Below are 21,710 nucleotides of genomic sequence, written 5' to 3'. Positions count from 1 at the left end.
TCACCTTAACTGGCAGGGAGCGAATGAGACACTGCTGTTTTGAGTGTGGGTGGAGTGGGAAGAAACAGGCCTCAGACCCCCGGGGAGGGCCAGTGCCGGGAAGAGGAGTCCACCGGAGACCTGACATTTGGAGGTTCTCCGGACTCTGGAGTTGGACCATCTTCGCAGCAGGGCACGGGGACATCATCTCAGCTGGTTAAAGATTCACTACCTTCTCAGAGGGTCAGCCCAAAGCGCAGCATAAATGACTCTTGGAAAGCACTAGCTACCCAAACCAAGTGGGCATTTCAGTGCCCGTTCCAGGGGCCTCTGTGGTAAACACAACCCTATCTGGAATTAGGAGCAGTACCAGACCAGTTGGCTGCACATCAGCAAATCCTTAACTCTTAGGAGTTGTGCTGTTTTTGTTTCAACATGAGTAGGCCGTTGGCTGTCTGGGAAAGAGTCAAGGAAAATTGAGAATGGTTTTAAGCAGTCTGCACCCAAACCAACTGCAATAGTGCCATTCGTTTTTACAAATTATTTTTGGATGCTAATTAGCGATCTTCAGATTGACTACTAATTTGTGAATACTTATTCCAACCTCTCTGGTTTCCATGAAGTAACCAGTATCCTTTGGGGCAGATAATTACTTTTTGCTTTTTTTTTTCCCCTTGTTTGAGTATGGGTCTTGAATAAGGTGACCAGACGTCCTGATTTTTTAACAATTTGTCTCGTGTCCCGCAGCGTTTAAAGTCCCGATTTTTGGAAGGAATCCACGACAAGCTAGGGTATACGGCTTTCGGCTGCCATGTGGCTATTTCACCAGGATCTGAGTTTTATCAATGGTGTCCCGCTTTACCAATGTTAGAATCTGGTTACCTTGGTCTTGAACCATCTGCATTTAGCACTTACCAGCCCGGGCTGGATGCTTCTGGGAACAGTTCAGAGGGGACTCGGGGCCAGAGCATATGACTCAGGATGCACAGGATGGTCTGAGCAGTAGTTAAATCAACCACTAACCCTCACACAGAAACAGAATAACCCTTAATAAAACCATGTGTTTAGCACACATCAGAAGTGTCCGTGTTCTTTTGTTGGGGTTCGTCCTGGCGTCGGAACTTTGGGGAGGGCACAGTGCATCCTTCAAGCTATGGGATATAGGCTAAAGGAGCACACGTGAACCTTTTCATTATAAGTTCACCTCCGCCCCGCCCCACCCCCCCCACCTGTCCACCTGAGTCAGCCCTCGAAAGATGGCCGGAGGAACTTTTAGTGTTCGAGGACCGTGACCACCAGTCAGCCAAAGGGAAGCCTACTGGCTCAGCAGGCCAGCCCTCCTCTTTCCAAAGCAGCGTCGAAGCAGCTCCTAGCAACGCGCCGGAACTGCGACTACCGGACAGCCCGGGCAAACGGCCGCCGCGAAGCACCCTGGGAAATGTAGTTTATTTCGGCGCCTCTACTAGCTTGGCTCCGGTGGGTGGACGGACGACGGACTACAACTCCCAGGATGCATTGTTCCTGCGAGAGGTCCGCTTCCGCTTGTCCCCGAGGCGGGAGGCCTGGCCGAACTGGATTCCAGTAAGACGGACTGGCGGCTGAGGCTGGAGCAGCCCCGGCGGCCGCTCCGAGGGGAATGACGTGTAGCCGAGGGCTACCGGGGTTGGGAGGGTCGAGGCTGCACTCGGTGCCGAGATAGGCTGGCCGCGCGCAGGCGTGACGCCTGGAGGGCCGTGCAGTCTTTGCATCAAGCAGGTGACCGGCGTGGTCCTTGCCAAGGGGCGGGATCGGGATTTTAAAAATGCCTGGCACGGGTTTGGCTGGGATGGGATGAAGCGAAGGGACTCTGCCATAGAGTGACTGTGGGACATTCCCAAGTCCGTAAGCATTTATGGACCTAGCTTTCTCTTGGGCTCCAATCTTGATTCACTGCCCAGCACTTTAACCACTGTACCACCAAGGGTTGTTTTTTTTTTTTTTTACCATTGGAAGCTGCTCGGGAAACCCCTGCAGTTTGGGGAACGGAGGCAGGATCCCTTTGGATGGGAGGTGGAGACTTTCACTCTCCCTGGAGGTTGCCATTTCAGACCCAAGCCAGACCAACCATCCTGGCGCTTCCAGCTTGCACAGTTCCCAAGACCGCAGCTCTCAGTGCGGTAGCAGCCAGCCTGCCGGTTCTCCCGCAGATTGGCTGGTGGGATTGAGCGCTGCCGTGGAAGTGGGAAGTGGAAGCCCCCCAGGTGGTCCGTGCATGGGAATGCCCCACCAGATAAACCTCGATTTCTACTCACAGGACAGAAAGGGAAGCGCCCCTCTCCGACGCCTTCCTGTGGAGGCATGCCAACAGTCGGTTTGGGCACGTGGGGATGTCATTCTAAGACCCTGCTCTGTCGTAGGTGAGTGGGGTTTGCACGCAGCGTGGAAAGGAGGTGGGAATTCCACGGTCAGTGGAGGAGATGGGGTCCCTGTGGGCATAGTGGTTATGCCTTGTGCTGCCATCTACAAGGTATGCCATTCAAAACCATCCGCCGCCCTGCGGGAGAAAGGTGGACTCTACTGAGTTTCGCCAGTCTGGGAAACTCAGCAGGGGCAGTTCTGCCCTGTCCTAGGGGGTCGCTGTGAGTCAGCATTGACTGGATGGCAGTGAGTTTGGCCAGGGAAGGCAGAGTGACGGAGGGCCAGGGCTCACACCCGTGGTTCCTTTGCTGGCTATTGCCTGGAAGCCCTATTGGCCGGGGTGTCAGAACTGGGTGCCTGCACCCCCACCCTCCCCGCTACAGAATACGGGGTGGGGCTGCTGCACTGCCTGCGACGCAGAGCCCAGAAAGCCCGTTACGTGACCCAGACAGCTTTGCTTCTGAATTGCCGCTGCAGAACCTCTTGAAGGATATAACTCGAGAGAAACCTTGGTGGGCTTCGGGCTCAGGCACTGGGGCTCAAAGGGCATCATCTTTCCGCAGCCCACTTGTTAACAGGCCAGGAGGGGCCTGGTGCGTGTGGAATTCCAAAGGGAGCCGGACGGTGCTGGGAAGCGGCCCCACAGCCTCGAGATGGTAGGTGGGATGCAGAGCGGGACATCTGGAAATGGGGCCTCTTCTCCCCCAAGACCTGGACTGTACTCCACAGTGAGAGGCGGGTGGGGGACCAGGACCAGGACGGCACCCCTGGAGGAGCGTCGTGGAAGGTCACTCAGCTCTCAAAGGTCACATCCAACAACAAGCAAGGGTTTCTTCCAAGCCACCGGTGTCTCGCTGAAAGCATTTTTCCTTGTCCGGCACGGGGATTGAGGGGGCCGGGTGCGTGGGCTGAAAGACCAGATGGGCAGTTGAGCATGCTGCATCCTGGCTGGAAGGAGACAGGTGTGGCACCTGGCAGCCAGAGATAAAGAAAGACGGCCTCCCTGGTCAGTGGTGAGCGGGTGCTGGCGTCATGCTCAGAATTAGCCCTTTCTCAGGAGCTCTAAGAACATAAAGAAAGGAGGCCGTCCGTCTTCCTGCCACGGGGCTTCTTCCCTTGGCAGCTTGGCAAAGGGGAAGCAGTTCATTCTGCATTCCCAGCCTGGCACATCTGCTTCAGTGCACCTTTCTCTGGTTCTGTTAACTCGCTTGGTGTTTCTCGTTCTAGGCAACAAAGACCAAGAAGGGATTAAAAGGTAAGTGGAGAAATAGAGCGTCCCCTTTAAGTCGTGTGTGTGTGTGTGTGTGTGTGTGTGTTTGTGCTCCATCTCCCCGCTCTCTGAGGCTCCAGAGACAATTTAGACACTAAAACCAAACTCACTGCCATCAAGCCGCTGACAACCAATAGCAAGCAACCCTTGAGGGGAGGGAAAAACTGCTCCTGTGTTTCCAAACTGTGACTCTTTCTTTTTTTGGATCATTTTATTGGGGGCTCTTCCAGCTCTTATCACAGTCCGTACATCCCTTGTATCAAGCTTATCTGTGTATATGTTGCCATCATTATTTTCTAAACATTTACTTTCTGTCTGAGCATCAGAATCAGCTCCCTTTTGCCCTCCCCGCCGCCCTCCTGACCCCTTGATAAGTTATAAATTATTATTGTCTTTATATCTTTCCCACTGACTGTTGTTTCCCTTCATCCACGTTGCTGTTGTTCATCCCCCTGGGCGGGGGTGGGGGTGGATTATGCACCAATCCTGGAGATTGGTTCCCTCTCCCTCTCCCTCCCCTCCTCTCCCTACCTTCCTCCTCCTACCTGTCTGGTATCACTACTCCCGCTCCTGTATCTGACCTGGATTCCGTGTGTTGTACCAGTGTGCATGCTCCGGTCTAGCCCGAAGCGCAAGGCAGGCCTGGGAGACTGTAACATTTTCTCACACAGGCCAGCTGGTGGTTTCCCACTGCCGACCTTCCTGGTCACAGCCCAGCACAGAACCACTGCGCCACCAGGGCACCTTCAGAACAGTGGTTCTCCACCTTCCTCGTGCCTCGTCCCTTTCATACGGTTCCTCATGTTGTGGTGACCCCCCCAACCATAAAATTATTTTCGTTGCTACTTCATCACTGTAATTTTGCTGCTGTGATGAGTTGGCGACCCATGCGAAAGGGTCGGAGCCCCAGGTGGAGAACCACTGATCTAGACGCAGCTGTATCTAAATACAGGCAGTCCAGGTGGTGGGATGGGTTCCCCGTGGGGCAGCCGACCTTGAGATCAGCATTCAGGCCACAAAGATGAGGCTTTCTGAGTCTATCAAGACTCACAGGTTCGGGAAACCACCGTTTTGCGTTTCTCACAAGAGGCGGGTTTGTGGCAACCCCTGCCTCGTGGAGCCTGTTTTCCAACAACTCCCGTGGTGTCACTGTCACACACTGCTCATTCACGCAGTGCCCCCAGTGTTTGCACCGTGCTATGGTGCTGAATAAGCCACCCTGCGGAGGGCGGGAGCAGCTGGAACGCCCTGGTAGCCACGCCCCGTGGCACAGTGGTTGGCCTGCGACCCCGTGGTCGCCACTTGGAACCATCGAAGGACTGGGCTTTCTTTTCTTTTGTGAGTCATTTTATTGGGGCTTGTACGGCGCTTATCACAATCCATACATCACATTTGTACACATGTTGCCATCGTCGTTCTCAAACCATTTTCTTTCTACTTGAGCCCTTGGTATCAACTCATTTTCCCCCCTACCCCACCCTCCCTCACGAACCGTGGATAACTTATAAATTATTATGTGCCTATCTTACACCGACTGCTGTCTCCCTTCATCCACTCCACTGTTGTCCATCCCCCTGGGAGGGGGATTACATGTCAATCATTGTGCTCGGTTCCCTCTTTCTCCCCCACCTTCCCCTTCCCCTCCTGGTATCGCTACTCTCATTATTGGTCCTGAGGGGTTATCTGTCCTGGATTCCGTGCTTCCAGCTCTTATCTGTACGCGTGTACATGCTCTGGTCTAGCCAAATTTGTAAGGTAGGAATGGGGTCATGGTAGTGGGGAGAGGAAGCATTAAAGAACTAGAGGAAAATTGTATGTTTCATCATTGCTACACTGCACCCCGACTGGCTTGTCCCTTCCTTGTGACCCTTCTGTGAGGGGGAAGGACTGGGCTTTCTACTCCTATGAACAGGTAGGAGTCTCGGAAAGCCACAGAGGTCGCTGTGAGCTGGAATCAACTCTGGCGTGAGCTTGGTTTTTCCATGTGAGGAACCAGGAAGCATGCACAGCTCACTCTATGGCGACCCTTGCTGTCCCGGGGTCTGGCCTGCCCCTGCGGGGTAGCGTGGACCGAGCCCCAGGCTTCCCTTGGCTGCCTTCCTGTGGGAGGAGGGCCTTCCTCCCGAGGAGCTGCTGGGCGGGGCTTGAAGCAGCAGCCTTTCCCGTCAGCGCCTGAGTGCTTCACAGTTGAGCACCAGGGCTCTGTACTCACCCAGCCCAAACCCAACTCACTGCCGAGTCAATGCCGACTCACGGTGACCCCGTAAGACGGGGGAGAACTGCCCCTGAGACTGCCACTCCCGGCGAGTAGAAAGCTCTGCCTTTCTTTCTTCCGCAGTGGTGGCTGAACTGCCGACCCTGTGGTTCGAAGCCCAATGCATAGCCACCACGCCACACGCGTGGATGATGAAATTCTTCACACGCAGCAGTACAGTGTCCACTCACACCTCAGTCTCTGGGACCCCGTCGGAGATGGGCACTCGGACCACAGGGAGGGTACAAGGGGACCCCGGGCAGCTCTCGGCATAGACGAGGCTTGTGTGTACCCAGAGGTCTCGGATGTTTCCCCAGGGTTTGACCCCAGTCTGGAGGACGGCCCGTGGCGTGGGCCTGGGGAACCACGTAGAATGTGGCGGGGCCCGGAACACTCCGTCGCCCCTTGGAGAAGAGTTAGTTCCCGTTTCTAGCCCGGGGTCTCGTTGCTGGCGTGTTGGCGGGCACCTTGGCTGATAGAGGGAAGGTGCAGGGCCTGGGCTGAGGGCTGCGGTCGTCCTTACTGCCTGAAACCCAGGCAGCTGTTTCTCTGTTCCAGGCTCCATCGATGATGTCCTGGGTGACCTCTTGGGGGACGATAGTAAGTATCCCCTGGTTAGGCCCCCCTGCTGCCTTCCTGTAACCCCGTCTTCTTCGTTAACATCAAACAGCTGTTTCAAAGTGTACTGCCCGAGGTCTGGCCTCCTCACCATCTGCTTCCTGCGGGCACATTCTCCTTGCCTTGAAAAGCAGCCCCCAGCAAATCGCCGGGAGGATCCGGAGAGCTGTCCCTTGCACTGGACCTCTGTGTCCACTGTGCTGAGGGGCAGCACTTCAGGGTCTCCAGGGACCGCCAGGCCTGCGTGTCCTCCACTTGGCCCCGGGGAGCCCACAAAGCCCGACCATGGGCACCAGCTGATGGGGTCAGGGACGGAAGTGACACGCCGTTCTTTCAAGGACATGGGGCGGGCTCTTTGCTTGGCACCAGTTGGCACTTAGGGGCTGCCTTCCTGCTAGAAACGGACCAGTCTGTGGGGCACCTTCCCTCCTCCACTCAGAGCCTCCCGCAGCAGGACCGTCTGGGGGAAAACGGGGTTTGGGAAAGGGGACCCTTCCCCCCTTGGCTCCAGGTCACATCTTTTCTGTGTTCTTTTTCCCAGCCACCCTTCCGGAGAAGCCCATCAAACTCACCCCACGCGCCAGCAGCACCCCAGGCGGGTCTCAGCCACTGCCTTCGAGGACTCGAACAAAGTAATCGCTGGAGGGACTTGGCCCCGACCTGTTTGGGCCCAGAGTTCTTAGCCCCACCTCAGCCCCCTGCCCACTCAGTGGCCACCGCCTTCGATGTCGGCCATTTCCACCCCTTCCCCCAGCTCCCTGGTCACTCACTGAAGGCGCCCGGGTTGGCAGGAGACCTCAGCAGAAAGCTCCAAATCCTGCCTTAGCGTCCGTCCTGCTCTGGTGGCCTCTGGACAACTGCCTGCCCTGCCCTCGGCCTCGGTTGCCTGATTCTCAGAATAAGAGGCTTGTCCTGGGTCCCTGGGTTCCAAGTCCCGCGTGTTTTTCTCAGGTGCTCAGGGTGCTCCCGGAGGGGTCTGTGCCTTCTCAGCCCTTTACCCCCCACCCCCACCCCCACCTTTGACCAAGCAGCCTAGCTGTGCCTCTCTCAGCTATGGGTGTGTTTTCAGAGTTGGTTCTTAAAGGGGCTTTACTGCTTTAAAACCCTGGGAGACCTTGGCACGAGGTGACCTGGGAAGTTCCTTAGAGAGGGGGTCTCTCCAGGGCCACGGGACCCTGAGCCCCTCCCCCAGACGCAGCGTTCGCAGGTGGGCTGACCTCCCCACTCCACAGGTCCCTTCTGGAAGACGATTTCTTCGGCACCATGGCTGGCCTGGTGGGAGCTGATGCAGAGGTGAGCTGGCCCGTCCCCAACCCCTCACCCAGAAACAGGGATCCCAGAGGGAATGGACCCAGAGCAAACTCTAACCCCGCCCGCAAGTGCCGGGTCCCCGGTGGCACAGCGACTGAGCGCCCGAGAAAGGTGTAGCCCTCCGTGTCTGTAAAGATGAAGGCCTTGGTCATTCTGAGGGGCCGGTGGGCTCTGCCCTGCCCTGTGGGGGCTGCTGGGAGTTGGCACTGACTGGCCAGCAGTGGGTTCTGGCTTCCATTGGGAGTGTCCAGGAAAGCGAGCTCCTGGGGCCAGAGGTGGAGGGGGACTTCTCTCCCTCCTGGGGGGACAAAGGGGCAGCGACATCTGTCTGATCTCCATAGCTGAGCAGCCAAGACCTGCAGGAGGGGGACTGAGGGACCCTCTCGCGGACGGCCCTTGGTAGAGCCCTCCCAGGAGCCAGGGGACGGGGCTGGAGCCCTGTGTGGTGTTGGGGCCTTGACTGACCACTGCTGGCCCCTGTGCCTTAGGTTTCAGACGTCTCGGATGCAGACCCGCAGGCCGTGCTCCAGGGCTTGAAGGTAATTCGGCACCCCCCATGTTCTTGGCGGCGGTGCCGCCTAGCGGCAGGGCAGGGGGGCTGTGGCTGTCCCGTCCCGGGCTTTGTCCCCTTTCCGTCTCAAGTTGCCCACCGAGAGGAGATGGAGCTTACCCCCGAGCTGCCGCCTGCCCTGCCAAATGGGCACCAGTCGGCCTCCCAAGCCTACGGAGATGGCCCCAGGTGGAGGACAAGCTAGGAAGTCCCCTGGCTTAGACTTGCTCTCAACTTTTCTCCACAGTACACACACACACACATCCCACACCACCACCATCCCCGCTTCCCCTGCCTGTCCCCTTAGTCCAGCCGTCCTCCCGTCACATCAAGCACAAAGCCCACCCCCCGGATGGTTCATCCACTAGGATTTCACAGGCTCACAACTCTGCCCTCTCTGGACCTCATGCCCCTCCCCCTGCTGCCAGGGGTCTCCTACCAGCCCCTCCCGGCTCACCACTCATCCACTAGCTGTGGGTTCACCCTTGGCTTCATGCTGGGGGCTCTGCCAGGTCGGGAGTCTGTCCCCTGCTCGGTTCCCGATCCCACAAAGAATCTCACTCCGCACGGCCAGCCGGCTGAGTCCCCGGATGTGGCCTTCAAGTCCCGTGAGCCAGCCACCACGTTCACCCACTCCCGTTCAGTCCTTTGCCCTCCTGACTCACCTGGCTTCTCCAAACAGCTTTCTCATTCTCTCTGTGTTGCTCACGATTCTCGCTCCGCTGGGAGCAGGAGCTCCCCAGGGGGCAGGTCTTCACTGGAGCAGAGCCCCCAGCCACCTTGCCTCCCTGCTTGCTCCATTGTGTCCTGTGGCGGGTTGTCCCAGGGACCGTTTGTTGCCCTCACGTAGCCCCCATCCTCTCCTCCTCCATGGCAGCTGAGGTCCCCTGACCCCAGGCCTGCTGAGGACCAGACTTGCCCTTGACCCCACACAAGGGGGATTTCTCTGCCTCGGGCCCCCTCTCATAGCCCAGGGAGGGAGGGAAGGTGCCTTGATGCAAACCCAGAGCTCCAGCATCGGCGAAGCCTCGGAGAACCTGGTTGGCACCGGTTCTCGTCCCTGTGGCCCTCCCTGCATCCCGGGCAGCCTAGCCCACGCCCACCCCATCTCCCTAGGACATGGACGACATGGATGCCGACCTCCTGGGTCTGAAGAAGCCCAGCCCAGCCTCAAGCAAAACTGCTGTAAAGGCCTCTGGGAAAGAAGAGCCACCTGCTATGCCCAGGCCGGCCCCCGGGGAGAAGGGTGGGTAAGCAGGAGCCCCATGGATCCAAAAGATCGTGGACAATGGGGTGGAGGGCAGTGGTATATTTCCAGGCCCTTTTGGAAGCCCCCTTGCACCAGGCGCCCTGGTGGGTCTAGTGGGTTATGTGTCGGGCTGCTAACCCCACGTCAGCAGTTCAAAACCGCCAGCTTCTCCGTGAGACGAGGCTGTAGAGGGCCCTGTTCTTTAGGATTGCTCTGAGTCAGAGTTGACTTCTTAGCGAAACTCCTCGGGCGAAGCTTTCTACCCCAAGTCCCAGAGGCGAACGGGGGCAGTTCTACCCGGTCCTGTGGGGTCTCTGAGAGTCGGCACCAACCTGAGACGATGGCAGGGAGGTTTTGTCTTGTACTAGGAAGGCTCTCGGGGGCCGGTGGTTCCGCTCTGCCTGGGATATTGGGGCTGAGAGTGTATGTGAGGGGTGGGGGTGCTGGCTGAGTTCCCGCCCCCTCCTCCACTCCCTCTGAGCCCGCAGGAGAGCTCCCCGAGAAGCCCTTTGTGCTCAGGTGGGCAATGGGATGGTGGTCCAATGGGCGTCTCAGTGCGGAGTGGCCTGAGCTGGGGGAGGCGGTGTGACCCAGCTCAGGAGGTAGCTCCCAGACGAGCAGCCTGTGAGGATCGGGGAGTATGGGCGCTCCCGGAGCTGTGCGCACAGCCTTGAAGGACCCACGCCTCCTATCCTGAGTGGTCAGAGAACCTGGCTGGTGACCGGGCCTTGGCCTTCTCTTTGCTCCCCTGCAGGAGACGCTGCTCCCCTCAAGAAGCCACCTCCAGCCCCCGGCAGCGGAGGCGGCAGCAGCGGCTTTGGAGCTCAGCACAGGAAGTTTCCCTTCGAAGGTACCAGAGGCCCCGTGTCCCTCCTCTGACCGCTGGGTTCTGAGCGGAGTGGGGTGGGGGCAGCAGGCCCTCCTGAGGGACAAGAGGGACGCAGAAAGCAGGACCCTCATGGCAGGGAGGGACTAGTGTCATGGGGAACCTGTGTACAAGGACTCTGAGGCTGGAAATGAAAAGCCAGATTTGACCCGTCATTAGGACTGTTCCCGCTGTGCGGTGCTGCCGGCCAAGTCGGGGCACCAGGAGCAGGGACACCGGGGTGCCAGCGGGCAGCCCCACACCACTCTCCGGACTCCCTGCCCCCTCGCCCGGCCTCATCTCTGTCAAAGCAGCCCTGGCCATACAGACAGAATCAGACTAAACGAACACACAGCCATCCGGTCACCTCCGACACAGGGACCCCCCCCGGACAGGGCAGACCTGCCCCCTGGGGTTGCCACGCTGTGGATCTACAGGCGCCGACAGCCTCCGCTTTCCCCTGTGGGGGGCCGGGGGGGTTTGAACCGCCGACCTCCTGGTTCAAAATCTGGAGAGGCTGGTTCACAGACGAGAGCAGCCGGCCGGTCAAGCTCCTCAGGGAGGTGGCCCCGGCTCGAGCGCTCGCCCTTCCCAACCAAATGCTGCGGTCTAACTGGGCTTTCCCCCGCCCCTGGCTGGTAGACACTGAAGACCCTCTGGCCGGACTGCTCTCGGATGAGGAGGAAGACGTGGCCAAGCAGCTGCCCAGGCCCGAGCACAAGGCAGCCCCTCCCCGGAGCCCCAGCCCCGTCAAAGACCGCGGTAGGGGCAGCAGGGAGGGAGGGTGCCTTGTGCAGGACAGGTTCAGGGGCCCAGGTGGAGTGCCTGCCACCTCACCCACAAAGGCCCGGCTAATAGCCAGGGAAGGTGGGGTGGGCGGACAGGAGGGTGGCCCTGAGCCTCGGGCCCTGTGCTGTCTCGTAGGCCCCTCTGTCCCCCTAACTCCTGGCGACACCCCCGTCCGGAAGAAAGACGAGCTGATGTTCGACGATGGGGATGACCTCATGGCCGCCCTGGGGTTTGGAGACAACCCCAAAGTGGAGAGGGGCCAGGCTGGGGACCAGTAAGGAGCCCGGGGAAGCCAGCTGGAGCAGGGCAGGGCAGGGCAGGCGGCTGCCAGGCCCCACCAACCTGCCCTGTCCCTGCCCCGCCCTGCAGGGAGGTGCCCCGGCCAGCTCGCTCCAAGCTTGACGAGCTGCTGGGCCGAGGCACCGCTGCCAGGCTGCTGATGCGCCCGGGCACGGGCCAGCACCGCGAGTTCACCCTGGATAGGAAGTACCAGCGGCCACAGGGTGAGCAGCTCCCTGGGGTGCCCGGGCAGCTCTGTGGGAGCAGAGGGACGCCACCCTCGCGGGCATTTACTAGTCTAACTTCACAGACAAAGACGATGCCTGGGGTGACGAGGACTTCACCTTTGGGGCCTATCAGCCCACCGTGGGTTCCTCGGAGGGCAGCCAGGCCCGCCGGCCGTCCATCAGGTAAGCCACGCCCGGTGGCCCGGGGTCACCCACAGGGCCCTGTGGGTGCCGAGGGGAGAGTGAGCTTGCCCGCTCCTGCCTGTCAGACAAGTGAGGTGGCCGCCTCAGTGGGGGAGCCTGCTCCCCACCTGCCATGCCTGACCCTCCCTACCCCCCGAGGCCTCCCCAATGCTGCAGCTGGCTGCAGGCACCATTGGTTCTTCTACTCTGGGCGGGCAAGGCCGTCTAACTGCAGCTGGCTCTGCCCCGTGGAGGCTGCTCCAGGGAGAGGGCGGCAGCTCTGGGAGCCAGTGGCTGGGCCTTTGGACATTGGCGCGTCCCCAGTGTCGGAGCCCTCTCAAGGTGACAGAAAAGCTGAAGCTCTGGCTGTGCCACCACCGCTGACCCCCTGCCCCCTCCCACCCAGTAGCTCACGCACACGTGGGCGTGCCTTCCCTGCCCTGTCCACCCCTGAGCCTCAGCGCCCACTGCCCCTGCTCAGGCAGGAAGCGAGGTCAAGGCCACGCCCGTGTGGTGGACACCCCCCCATGTGGGTGAGGCCTTCTGTGTTCACAGGTGGGCGCCTTTCCGTGCAGGTGCATGTGGTGGCATCCAGGTGTCCAGTCTCAGACTGACTCTGCAGGGTCCTTGGTGTGGGCCCACAGTCCCCTGCCAGCAGTGAGGGAGGAAGGGTGGTTGGCATGGGCAGCGTTCCTGGCCTCAGTCACCCTCACCTCTGTCTTGAAGTAGGTTCCTAGCAGAAAGCGGCCCCGACCCCAAAGGCAGCCTGGGCTCCCGGCAAAACACGCCAGCCACCCCCAGCCCCGTCCAGCCCAAGAAGGGAGGTGCCGCCTGGCTGGGCCTCAAGGACGACGAGGACTTGGACCTGCTCCCCTCCTCGCCTACCCGAGAGGCCCGCAGGGGCGGCTCCGAGCTCTCTGTACCACCTCCTGCCAGCCAGCACCCAGCTCTCGGCCCCAACTCAGCCCCGGCCAGACTGCCCAGCTCCAGAGCAAGGCCACCCGAGGGGGTCGGTTCCCCCCCCAAAGCCAGCCAGGCCCCCAAGCCAGGAGCCTCAGAGGAGAAAGACGAGGGGGACTGGCTGAGCCACGCCTTGTCGCGGAAGAAATTCCAAGGTCCGGTCAGAGAGGAGCAGGCTGGGGCTGCCCAGGCCCAGACCTCGGGGGACACTGCGGACCACCCTCCACCTGGCAGGTGCGGACTGTGTATCTGCCCCCACCCTGCTCCTCAGTGGGCCTGGGCCTGCCCCTCGTCCACCTTCACCTTCTCTTCTCTGGGCACCAGCTCTTTGGTGTGCAGCTGCAGACAGACGCTGAATCTGAGTGGCTCTTGCCCACTCCTGCCCGGACTGCTGTTGAGACAAGGTGCCCGAGGGGCAAGCACTGGCCTGCAGGGCCTCTGAGTGGAAGCACTGCCACGGTGCCCTGGGCTAGGCAGGCAGACGGGTCCTGTGTTAGCCCCTGTGGCCGGGAAGCAGCTCTCACCGGGAGCCACAGAACAGTGGGGGTGCACAGGCCAGTGGACACCCTCTGAGGGCTGGCGGTTGGCACCTTTGCCCCCCAACCCCGAGGACGTGACAAGACTGCTCTGCAGACAGAGTGACCAGGACGGGGAGGGCGTGAGTGGGGGGAGGGCAGTATAACTATCCTAAAACTCAGAGCAGGGAGGCCCTGAGAGCCGAGGGGGCACCGAGGAGGAGAGTGCCCCTGGTGGGGCAGACCTGGGGGGCTGAGCCAGGCCTTCATCCTGAGAAAGCTCTCAGCTAGACTTTGAATTTGACCGTGGCCAGCACACCACATGTCAGATGGCTGGTGGCCAGTCCCTGCCCCGTGTGGACTTCAGGCAGTGTGGGGGGCTGTGCGGGAAGGGATGGAGGGTGGCATGGGGTGCCTCTGACATCTCAGGAAGGGAGCTGGTGGGAGCCATCCCTCGTCCTGGACACGGCCAGCCAGCCTATCCTGGGACTTTTCTTGCTTTCTTTCAGCCGACCTGCTGCCCATGCCCCAGGGGCTGAGCAGGCAGCTCCTGGAGGGACCTCGGGGACGCCAGGACAGGACGCCGTGCCGGCGGCCAGGCCAGAAGAGTTGAGGTGCGCCTGCAGGGGACAGAGGAAGAGCGAGTGAGGGGTCCGTGGGAACCAGTGGGATTTAGAGGTGGACTCTGGGAGGGAGCTGACTCAGCTTGGGCAAGGCATTTCCTGCCTCTTTTCAGTACCACATAGTCCCTGGTGGTAGTTTATGCATCAGGCTGCTAACTTCGGGGTTGGCAGTTCAGACCCACTGGCACCTTTGAGGGAGAAAGATGAGGCTGTCAGACCCCGTGAAGGTTTTACCATCTCAAGAACAGTTCTGCTGTTTCCTATCAGGTAGCTGTGAGTCAGGGTTGACCCGAGGGACGTGGGGTGGGTGTCAGCCCCACACAGTTGGCAGTCTGAACCCCCTCAAGCACCCAGCGCAGTCTGGCTCTGAGGGCACTCCTGCCACCAGGCTTGGTACAGTTATCAGAACCTGGAATTTTCCTTGCACACATGCCTGCCCTGCCCTTTCCTGTCAGCCACCTCACCTACCTGTGTCCTCAGGTCCCCTGTGACTAGGGTGCAGGCTGCCCTGGCCACCCCTGCAGCCAACCTGAAGAGCAGACCGGCCGCCGGAGCACCCTCTGCCCCTGGTAGGTTTCCCGCTTTGCTTGGGGTTGGCCTCTGGGAGGAGAAAGGCCACAGACCTTCCTGGGGCCCACCATCCAACGAGATTGGACTCCTCCAGGCACACGGGCCCAGCTCTCAGCAGCCCCCAGGGCCCCTCCTCATTTCTCTGCTGTTGACTCTCCAGAACCTACACTTCAGTTCCCGAGATCCCAGGAGGTACCTGTCCAGGTGAGGAAGTTGGACAGGTAGGAAAGTCACAGGCCCATAGGGCAGTTTCCCCCTGCTCTGAGGCAGGTCAGCCAGCCAGCCTGGAAGAAACTGGTTCCCAGAACCAGAGCCTCCCCACAGCACAGGGTGGAACGGCTCCTGTGGGCGTCTGCGACTAACTCTTGATGGGAGTGGAGTGCTTTGCCTTCCCCCCTGGGAGCGCCTGGTGGTTTCAAACTGCTGGCCTTGCAGTCGGCAGCCCAACGCACCATCAGTTCCTCCAACACACTGTCACTTTGCTCTGGATTCCTGAGCCTTGGTCCCTACCTAACTCAGAGCACCCCTCCATCCAGTCCCTGCTCCCTGAGCCCCTGCCACCCAGTACCAAGTACGAGAAGCAGCTCCTGGCAGCACAGGCACAGCTGCAGGGCGGCACCGCTGAGCTCCAGGCTGCACTACTGCACAGTCAGGCCCGGCTCGCCGAGCTGGAGGCCCAGGTGAGGAACAATGCCTTGAGCAGGGGGCAGGGAGTGGGGTGGGGGCTGTCCCTGAAGGTCCAGCACTGACGGAGTGCCCCGCCCCCTTAGGTGCGGAAGCTGGAGCTGGAGCGGAGCCAGCACGAGCTGTTGCTGGAGAGTATGCAGCAGCGCCACCAGGCCGATCTGGAGCTCATCGAGGGCGCGCACAGGTACCCACCGCCCTCCAGCCTGGCCAGGAGCCCCGGCACCCGCCCCGCCCCACCCCTCCCGGAGGCCCCACGGCTGGCTGTCCTTTTGGCAGGAGCCGTGTCCAGGTGTTGGAAACCTCCTACCAGCAGCGGGAGGATCGGCTGCGGAGGGAGAACGAGGAGCTGTCAGCTCAGTACCTGGCTCACTGCCGGGAAGCTGAGCTGGCCCGCACGGAGCTGACTGCCCAACACCAGCGGCGCCTAGCCGCCGCTGCACAGGAGAAGGACCAGGAGATGGAGCGGCTGCGGGATCTGCAGCGGTGAGGGCCAGGGCCGGGCGTGGCAGCCACCACAGACCACCGCCCCCCAAGCCTCCAGCCCCCAGCCCCACTCTCCTCGCCCTCAGGGCGTCCATTGTGGAGATGCGCAAGGACCACGAGGAGCAGCTGCAGCGGCTAAAGCTGCTGAAAGACCGCGAGATCGACGCCGTCACCAGCGCCACCTCCCACACCAGGTAGGAGCCTGGCCAGGCCCCGCGCACGGAGGGACAGGTGCCCGGGCCCCTAGAACAGGGTGGCCTGCTGCTCCCCAGGTCGCTGAACGGCGTCATCGAGCAGATGGAGAAGTTCTCCAGCAGCCTGCACGAGCTGTCCTCCCGCGTGGAGGCCTCGCACCTCACTACCTCCCAGGAGCGGGAACTGGGGGCCCGGCAGCGGGACGCGCAGCTCCGAGGTGAGGTGCGGGCCAGGGCTGGAGCGCCAGGGGTGGGCAGGTGGGGTGGACGGTGAGTGGTAATGGGCGCCACCCTCAGTGCTGCAGGACAGGCTCAGCCAGCAGCAGCAGGACATGGAGGCGGAGCGCAGCCGGCTGCAGGAGGTCATCGCCAAGATGGAAGCGCGCCTGGGCGAGCAGAGCCGGCTCCTAGAGCAGGTGAGGGAGGGCTGCTACTGGGGTCCCTCTTCCCCCTTCCCAGCCCTGGCACCTGCTGCCTGAGCACACCACACCCGCCCTTGTCACCTTGCACGCGCCCGGCCCCGCATGGGCAGACCCCTGCTTTAGTTATCCCGAGAACCCCACCGTGTGCTGGTCAGTCCCAACAACCCTCGAGGCGGAACTCGCCGTTCCTGAAGGCAGGGAGGCCGCAAGACCCATCAGCAAAGAACCCTCATAGTTTGTACCCCCTCCTGCTCACGTGTACTCGCTGCTTGACCTGTGAACCTCAGGCACCCCCAGCTCAAGGTGGGAGGCAACTGGGGTGAGGGCTAGGGCCTGAGATGTGGCTGTTCTTTCACCATCACGTGCCCTGGCGGACGGGGGGCAGCCTTCGCGCACACCACGCGGAATCCCAGGCTGCCGCCCGGCACTATCACCTCCCTGGTGCTGCTGTCTGGGTGGGCAGCGAGCGTGCTGAGCAGAACCCGCCTGTGCCACAGGAGCGCTGGCGCGTGAGCGCGGAGCAGTGCAAGGCCGAGTCTGCCCAGCGCGCCCTGGAGGAGCAGAGGAAGGCGGTGGTCCGCCAGGCCGCCATGGAGCGGGAGGAGCTGGAGCGGGCCAAGGTGAGTCCCGCCCCCGTGGGGCCCCCAGGCCGCCCAGCCCGGCCTCACCCTGCGCCCCCCACCCCCAGAGCGCCCTGCTGGAGGAGCAGAAGGCGGTCATGCACCGGTGCGCCGAGGAGCGCGGGCGCCTGTCCTCCGAGTGGGCTGAGCTCTCGGCGCAGCAGAGGCTGAGTAAGGAGCGGGCGGAGCGCGACGCAGAGCGGGCGCTGCAGGTGGACACCCAGCGAGAGGGCACCCTCGTCAGCCTGGCCAAGGTGGGGCCAGACGCCTTCCTGCCCGCGCCCTGCCCAGGTCCATGGTGTGTGTGTGGGAGGCAAGAAGACCAGTTGCAGGAGCAGAACCACCCCCTCCTAGCCCGTCCTGGTCCGGCGCCTCGGGCACTTGAGACCTCAGGAAAGAATTCAGAGGTGGGGAGACCTGCCACGGTCTCGTGGCCTGTAAGAGGCTTCCCGCGCCTGGCCGGGCCCCCTGTCACTGTGACCCTGCCGCCTGGCGTCCAGCACAGAGGTGGGGCTCGTGTGGCCGGCGCGGCTGGGCGAGCTGTAGGCGGTGGACGCTCCCGCAGGCATGCAGCGGGCCTCTCTCCTCCAGGAACAGGCCGAGCTCAAGGTCCGGGCCAGCGAGCTCAGGGCCAAGGAGGAGCAGCTGGCGGCCGAGCGCGAGGCGCTGGAGCGGGAGCGGCAGGAGCTGCGGTTGGAGAAGGAGCGGGTCAACGCGGCCGCACTGCGCGTCCGGCTCCGCTCCGAGGAGGTGGAGCGCATGAGCCAGGTGCGCGTGCAGGGGCGACCAGGGGGCGGGGCCCAAGCCCGGCCCTCCGCTGCCATCACCATCTTCTGGCAGGTGGCCTCGGAGAAGTTCGAGGCCGGGGAGCGGGCGCTGTGCGAGGCCCGGCAGGTGCAGTCGGAGCAGCAGGCGCGCCTCCAGCGGGTGCAGCAGCAGCAGGAGCGGCTGCGGCAGCAGGAACAGCACATGCACCAGGCAAGGCGCGCCCCACCCTCGAGCGCCCGCTCCTTTCCTGCGCGGCTCCTGCTCTCACAGCGCCCTCCCTCCCGCGCCCCGGACAGGAACAGCTGAGCCTGGCCCAGCAGAGGTTGCAGCTGGACCGTGTTCGGCAGGACCTGCCCTCCGCCCTCGGGGGCCTACTCCCCCGGCTGCAGGCTCCAGTGGCCCCCAGCATGAGCGGTAAGTGGGTGGAAGCAGATGGGCCCAATTTCATGGCCTTTACAGCTGGCCAGCCCCAATCCTAGCTGCCCCTTGCCTTCCACGCAAGAATGCAAGTCCCCAGGGAACTGTCAGGCAGATGGGGGGCTTACTGAAGGGAGCTCCTCACCCTCAGCCCCTCCCTAGGCAAGCGAGAGCCACCACTGACGTGGGGTGCGCAACGTGCGGGCGTCTGTGTTCATGTTTCTGAAAACAGGAAGAGTGATGACTGAGTTCTTCCATTCAGGAACATACACACACAGGCCTTCCTTGTTGGCACAGTAGACTAACCACTGGCTGCCAACCACCAGGTTGGCAGTTCAAACCTACATATTTAGCGGCTCCTTGGGAGAAAGATGGGAGACTCTCTGCTCCCATAAAGGTTTGTGGTCTTTGAACCCGGAGCAGTTCTCTGTGCCGGGGGCTTCCTATGAGTCCAAATCGATCCGATGGCAGTGGGTGGGTGCAGGGAGGAGTAGACACAACCCAAAGGTGGGAGGGTCAAGTCCACCCTTGGGAGAAAGGCCTGGGGATCCACTTCCAAAATACCATCCGTTGTGAACCCTTTGAGGCATAGTCCTCCGCCTGACCCACAGAGCCACCGTGCGTCACAATCACCTGGACGCACCTGATAGGAACATACACACAGGACCCCATTGCTTCAGACCTTTCTGTCGGTCCGATGGCCCATTGGCTTCTTGCTGGGTTTTCCATGTGGGAAGGGGCACTTCTAAAGGCCTCAGGGATTCAGACCTGTGGAATGTGAATCCAGGTGACACCTCCAGTATGGGAGAAGCCGGGGCTCAAGCCTGACCATCCCAGGTCCCCACTCCTGTCTTATCTTCTCCAGCTGCCGGCCCTGCTGCTACCACCAGCCCTTGGTGCAGCCAGCTGCCACTAGCGACTGGCCTGGTCCCCTCACACTTCCACGCCAAACTGGTGCTGCTGAAACACACAGCCGAGCAGGTGAGTGTCTGGGGCCACCTCCCAGCAGTGCGTCAAGGTGGAGGCGCAGGCCACAGTCACCCCACATGGACTTATGGGGACGGTAGTCACCTCTTCCTGCCAGTCCCACCGTGACAGGTCCGTGCCGGGCCATGCATGGAGGTCAGGTTGCCAACTGGCTCTGCAGATGAGGAACAGGTTCAGAGAGGCGAAGCCATGTGCTGATAAGAACACAGCTCCTGAGTGGCCCTTTCAGAACTTAGGGCTCCTCTTCCCAGGGGTGGATGGGGGCTCCCAAGAAGTTAGCATCCCAGAGCCACTCCACCCACAGCAGCTCACCCTAGGGGAGCTGGAAGGTGACCCCTCATCCAACTGCCTTTCAGGACCGAGACTTCTTGGAGAATGAAGAGTTCTTCCTGGAAACGCTGAAGAGAGCGCCCTATAATATGACGTCACATTCGGCCTGAGAGGCGGGCGCCCTGGCCGCCCCCAACCCACTGCCACTGGCAACCAGCTGGACAGGAGTGGTGCTGCCTCCCCCGGGGCCCAGGGAAAGTTCCAGATGCATGCCCAAGGCCCGATTACAGCTCTTCCTCTGACAGGTGCTAGCACTTTCTTTCTGAGCGTCTCAGCCACTGTGGCCGAGAACAGGCGGCCCCTGGAACTCCAAGACCTGAGGGTGCAGGGGCCTCTGGGACATCGTGGGGCCATGGTTCCCCAGCTGCACACCCCTGGGGCTCATGCCTCGCAGCCATCCAGTGCAGTGGGACCTTCCCATGCCTGGAGCTTCGGAGAAGGGGCTGCTCTCCGGGGCTCCCTGGGGAACCTCCCACCTCCACTCCTGATGGGGAAGCAGTGCTGGCACTGCAGCCTCTCCATTGCCAGCCAGCCAGCGGGGTCGGCTAGCCCCGCACAGGCGCAAGAGACGGGGTTGGGGCTGGGGGAGCGACAGCAGGAGCTTAGGGGGTCACAAGAAAGGGGAGACTCCTCCCTTGCTTGAAGCCACAGCCTGCTGGCGATGTGGATGGGAGCCCTAAGGAACCGCCTGGCATCCTGACTGCCCTCACCTCAATTCTCCACATGTGGGTCTGGTGCCCAGGCAGGGGCCAGAAGGACTGGCAACAGCCCCAATAGACCCGTGGACGGGGACTAGTTTGCCACCTTCCACAGAAAGGAAAAACAACCGAAGCAGCCAGTGGAGGGGCAGCACTGGGGGGGGGGGCGCGTTGGCAGTCAGTTCTCATTTACCGACACTCAGCTGTGTTCAGGGTGCCTTGTTTAGGAACAGCCCAGAACAACAATGTCCCTGAGACTCAGCAAGCGTCATCCTTCGAAAAGCACCTTTCAGTGCATTAGCCTCAGAAATCCTGCGTTCTCTGAGGAGAGCCATTAAAAGCCACACACTTGTTGTACCTGTGTTTGACCTCACTTATGACGGAACGTTTTCATACGGACTAAAAGCTTGATGATAATAGGCTAGTGTTTGCTTTAAAGACCCGCTACAGAACAAAGGAACCCCTTTTGAACATGAAGCAGTTGCTAAGAAGGGTTTGTATAGGTGCCTTTTAACCAGGGAAATGACTGGAGGAAATGTGAATTGTCACCACTTTGTCCTTCGTTGTCCACCTCCTTCCTCCTGGAAGTGCTTCCGATCAAGCATTAACAGTGAAAGTTCTAGTCACGACACTCGCGACACCAACCAACAGTGGTGGTGTAATCCTGTAGAGGTGGACATTCCCCTTGGATCGGAACACTGGTATTTTGAAAATAGCCTCTGGTGCACGGCGGCAGTGGCGGCTTTCATGTGTTCAGCGCAGTAGACCAGAAGGACTAGGCACAAGAAGTGTCCAGTCTGTACTGGTGCCTCTGGTTGGGGAAATGGGTGAGCAGCAGGCAGCAGAGGAGATGAAGCACGGTGAGTCCCTACTAGCCGTGTTCCGTTCAGTCTGTACGACCACGGCAGGAGTCCACAACCTTTTTTTTAATATAATCTCAGAGTTATAGATATCTTTGATTCAAAATAAAAGGCCAAAATACAGAAAGAAAACAGTGTCCATCCCTCACCACTTTTACGTAGGTCTTTGCTTTGTCCTCCCTGTAACTCAATGTTAAATGGCAGGTGGGAAGCTGGACTCCTGGGTACGTGAGCATGTGTGTGTACGTATGTGGCTGTGTGCAGGCATGTAGACGTGACATACAGAGCATGCGTGTGACAGCCGAGACGCCTACAGAGCGGGGCGCACGAGGAAGAGGGGAGAGCTGGCTGGAGCCCCATTTGTGCATAGTCCGTGGTCTGAAATCCAGTTTCCTGTGGCTGCTATCCTGCGGGACTTTTTTTTCCTTCCCCTTTTTGTTTTGTTTCCTGCACATATGGATCATTTAAAAATACGCCAGGGATGTTTTTCCATGGTCTTTGTTCCTGGAAAAACCATGGGCACATTGACCATTTCAAAACAAAGCCTACTTTGTTCATAGCCTCAGTGACTGAATTCTTTAACCTTAGAGTAAGGAATGGAGGGT

At 60.6% G+C, this 21,710-nt stretch overlaps 1 protein-coding gene across 5 annotated transcripts; it reads left to right on the top strand.

Moving 5' to 3' along the window:
* Positions 1-1,504: 1,504 nt before the first annotated feature.
* Positions 1,505-21,253, top strand: FBF1 (Fas binding factor 1). Of its 5 annotated transcripts, none has more exons than XM_075562233.1 (29): positions 1,505-1,560; positions 2,273-2,375; positions 2,940-3,032; positions 3,604-3,631; positions 6,459-6,500; positions 7,060-7,150; positions 7,751-7,811; positions 8,318-8,368; positions 9,496-9,625; positions 10,383-10,478; positions 11,136-11,255; positions 11,418-11,556; positions 11,652-11,785; positions 11,872-11,971; positions 12,698-13,165; positions 13,956-14,060; positions 14,550-14,638; positions 14,800-14,843; positions 15,176-15,319; positions 15,410-15,510; positions 15,603-15,809; positions 15,896-16,003; positions 16,082-16,221; positions 16,301-16,419; positions 16,923-17,045; positions 17,114-17,813; positions 17,886-18,227; positions 19,096-19,211; positions 19,574-21,252. In XM_075562233.1, the coding sequence occupies exons 3-29, from the start codon at positions 3,030-3,032 to the stop codon at positions 19,655-19,657; spliced, it is 3,885 nt and encodes a 1,294-aa protein (XP_075418348.1). In that variant the 5' UTR covers positions 1,505-1,560; positions 2,273-2,375; positions 2,940-3,029; the 3' UTR covers positions 19,658-21,252. The 5 variants fall into 5 exon arrangements, 4 of the variants coding, with proteins under 4 accessions (XP_075418348.1, XP_075418349.1, XP_075418347.1 ...); XR_012786496.1 differs by lacking the exon at positions 19,574-21,252 and having other exon boundaries at positions 1,540-1,734; positions 17,114-17,299; positions 17,637-17,813; positions 19,096-19,208; XM_075562234.1 differs by having other exon boundaries at positions 1,540-1,734; positions 12,701-13,165.
* The last annotated feature ends 457 nt before the right edge of the window (positions 21,254-21,710 follow it).

Source organism: Tenrec ecaudatus, chromosome 10, assembly GCF_050624435.1.
Source record: "Tenrec ecaudatus isolate mTenEca1 chromosome 10, mTenEca1.hap1, whole genome shotgun sequence".
Classification (NCBI taxonomy): Eukaryota; Metazoa; Chordata; class Mammalia; order Afrosoricida; family Tenrecidae; genus Tenrec; species Tenrec ecaudatus.
This window is presented reverse-complemented; position numbering and strand designations above follow the sequence as displayed.

Excerpts from the sequence above, each read along its gene's own strand:
- FBF1 (XM_075562235.1), top strand. Across the intron at positions 14,844-15,175 it reads CCCAGGAGGTACCTGTCCAG|TCCCTGCTCCCTGAGCCCCT; the intron begins GTGAGGAAGTTG and ends CCCTCCATCCAG. Across the intron at positions 15,320-15,409 it reads TCGCCGAGCTGGAGGCCCAG|GTGCGGAAGCTGGAGCTGGA; the intron begins GTGAGGAACAAT and ends CCGCCCCCTTAG.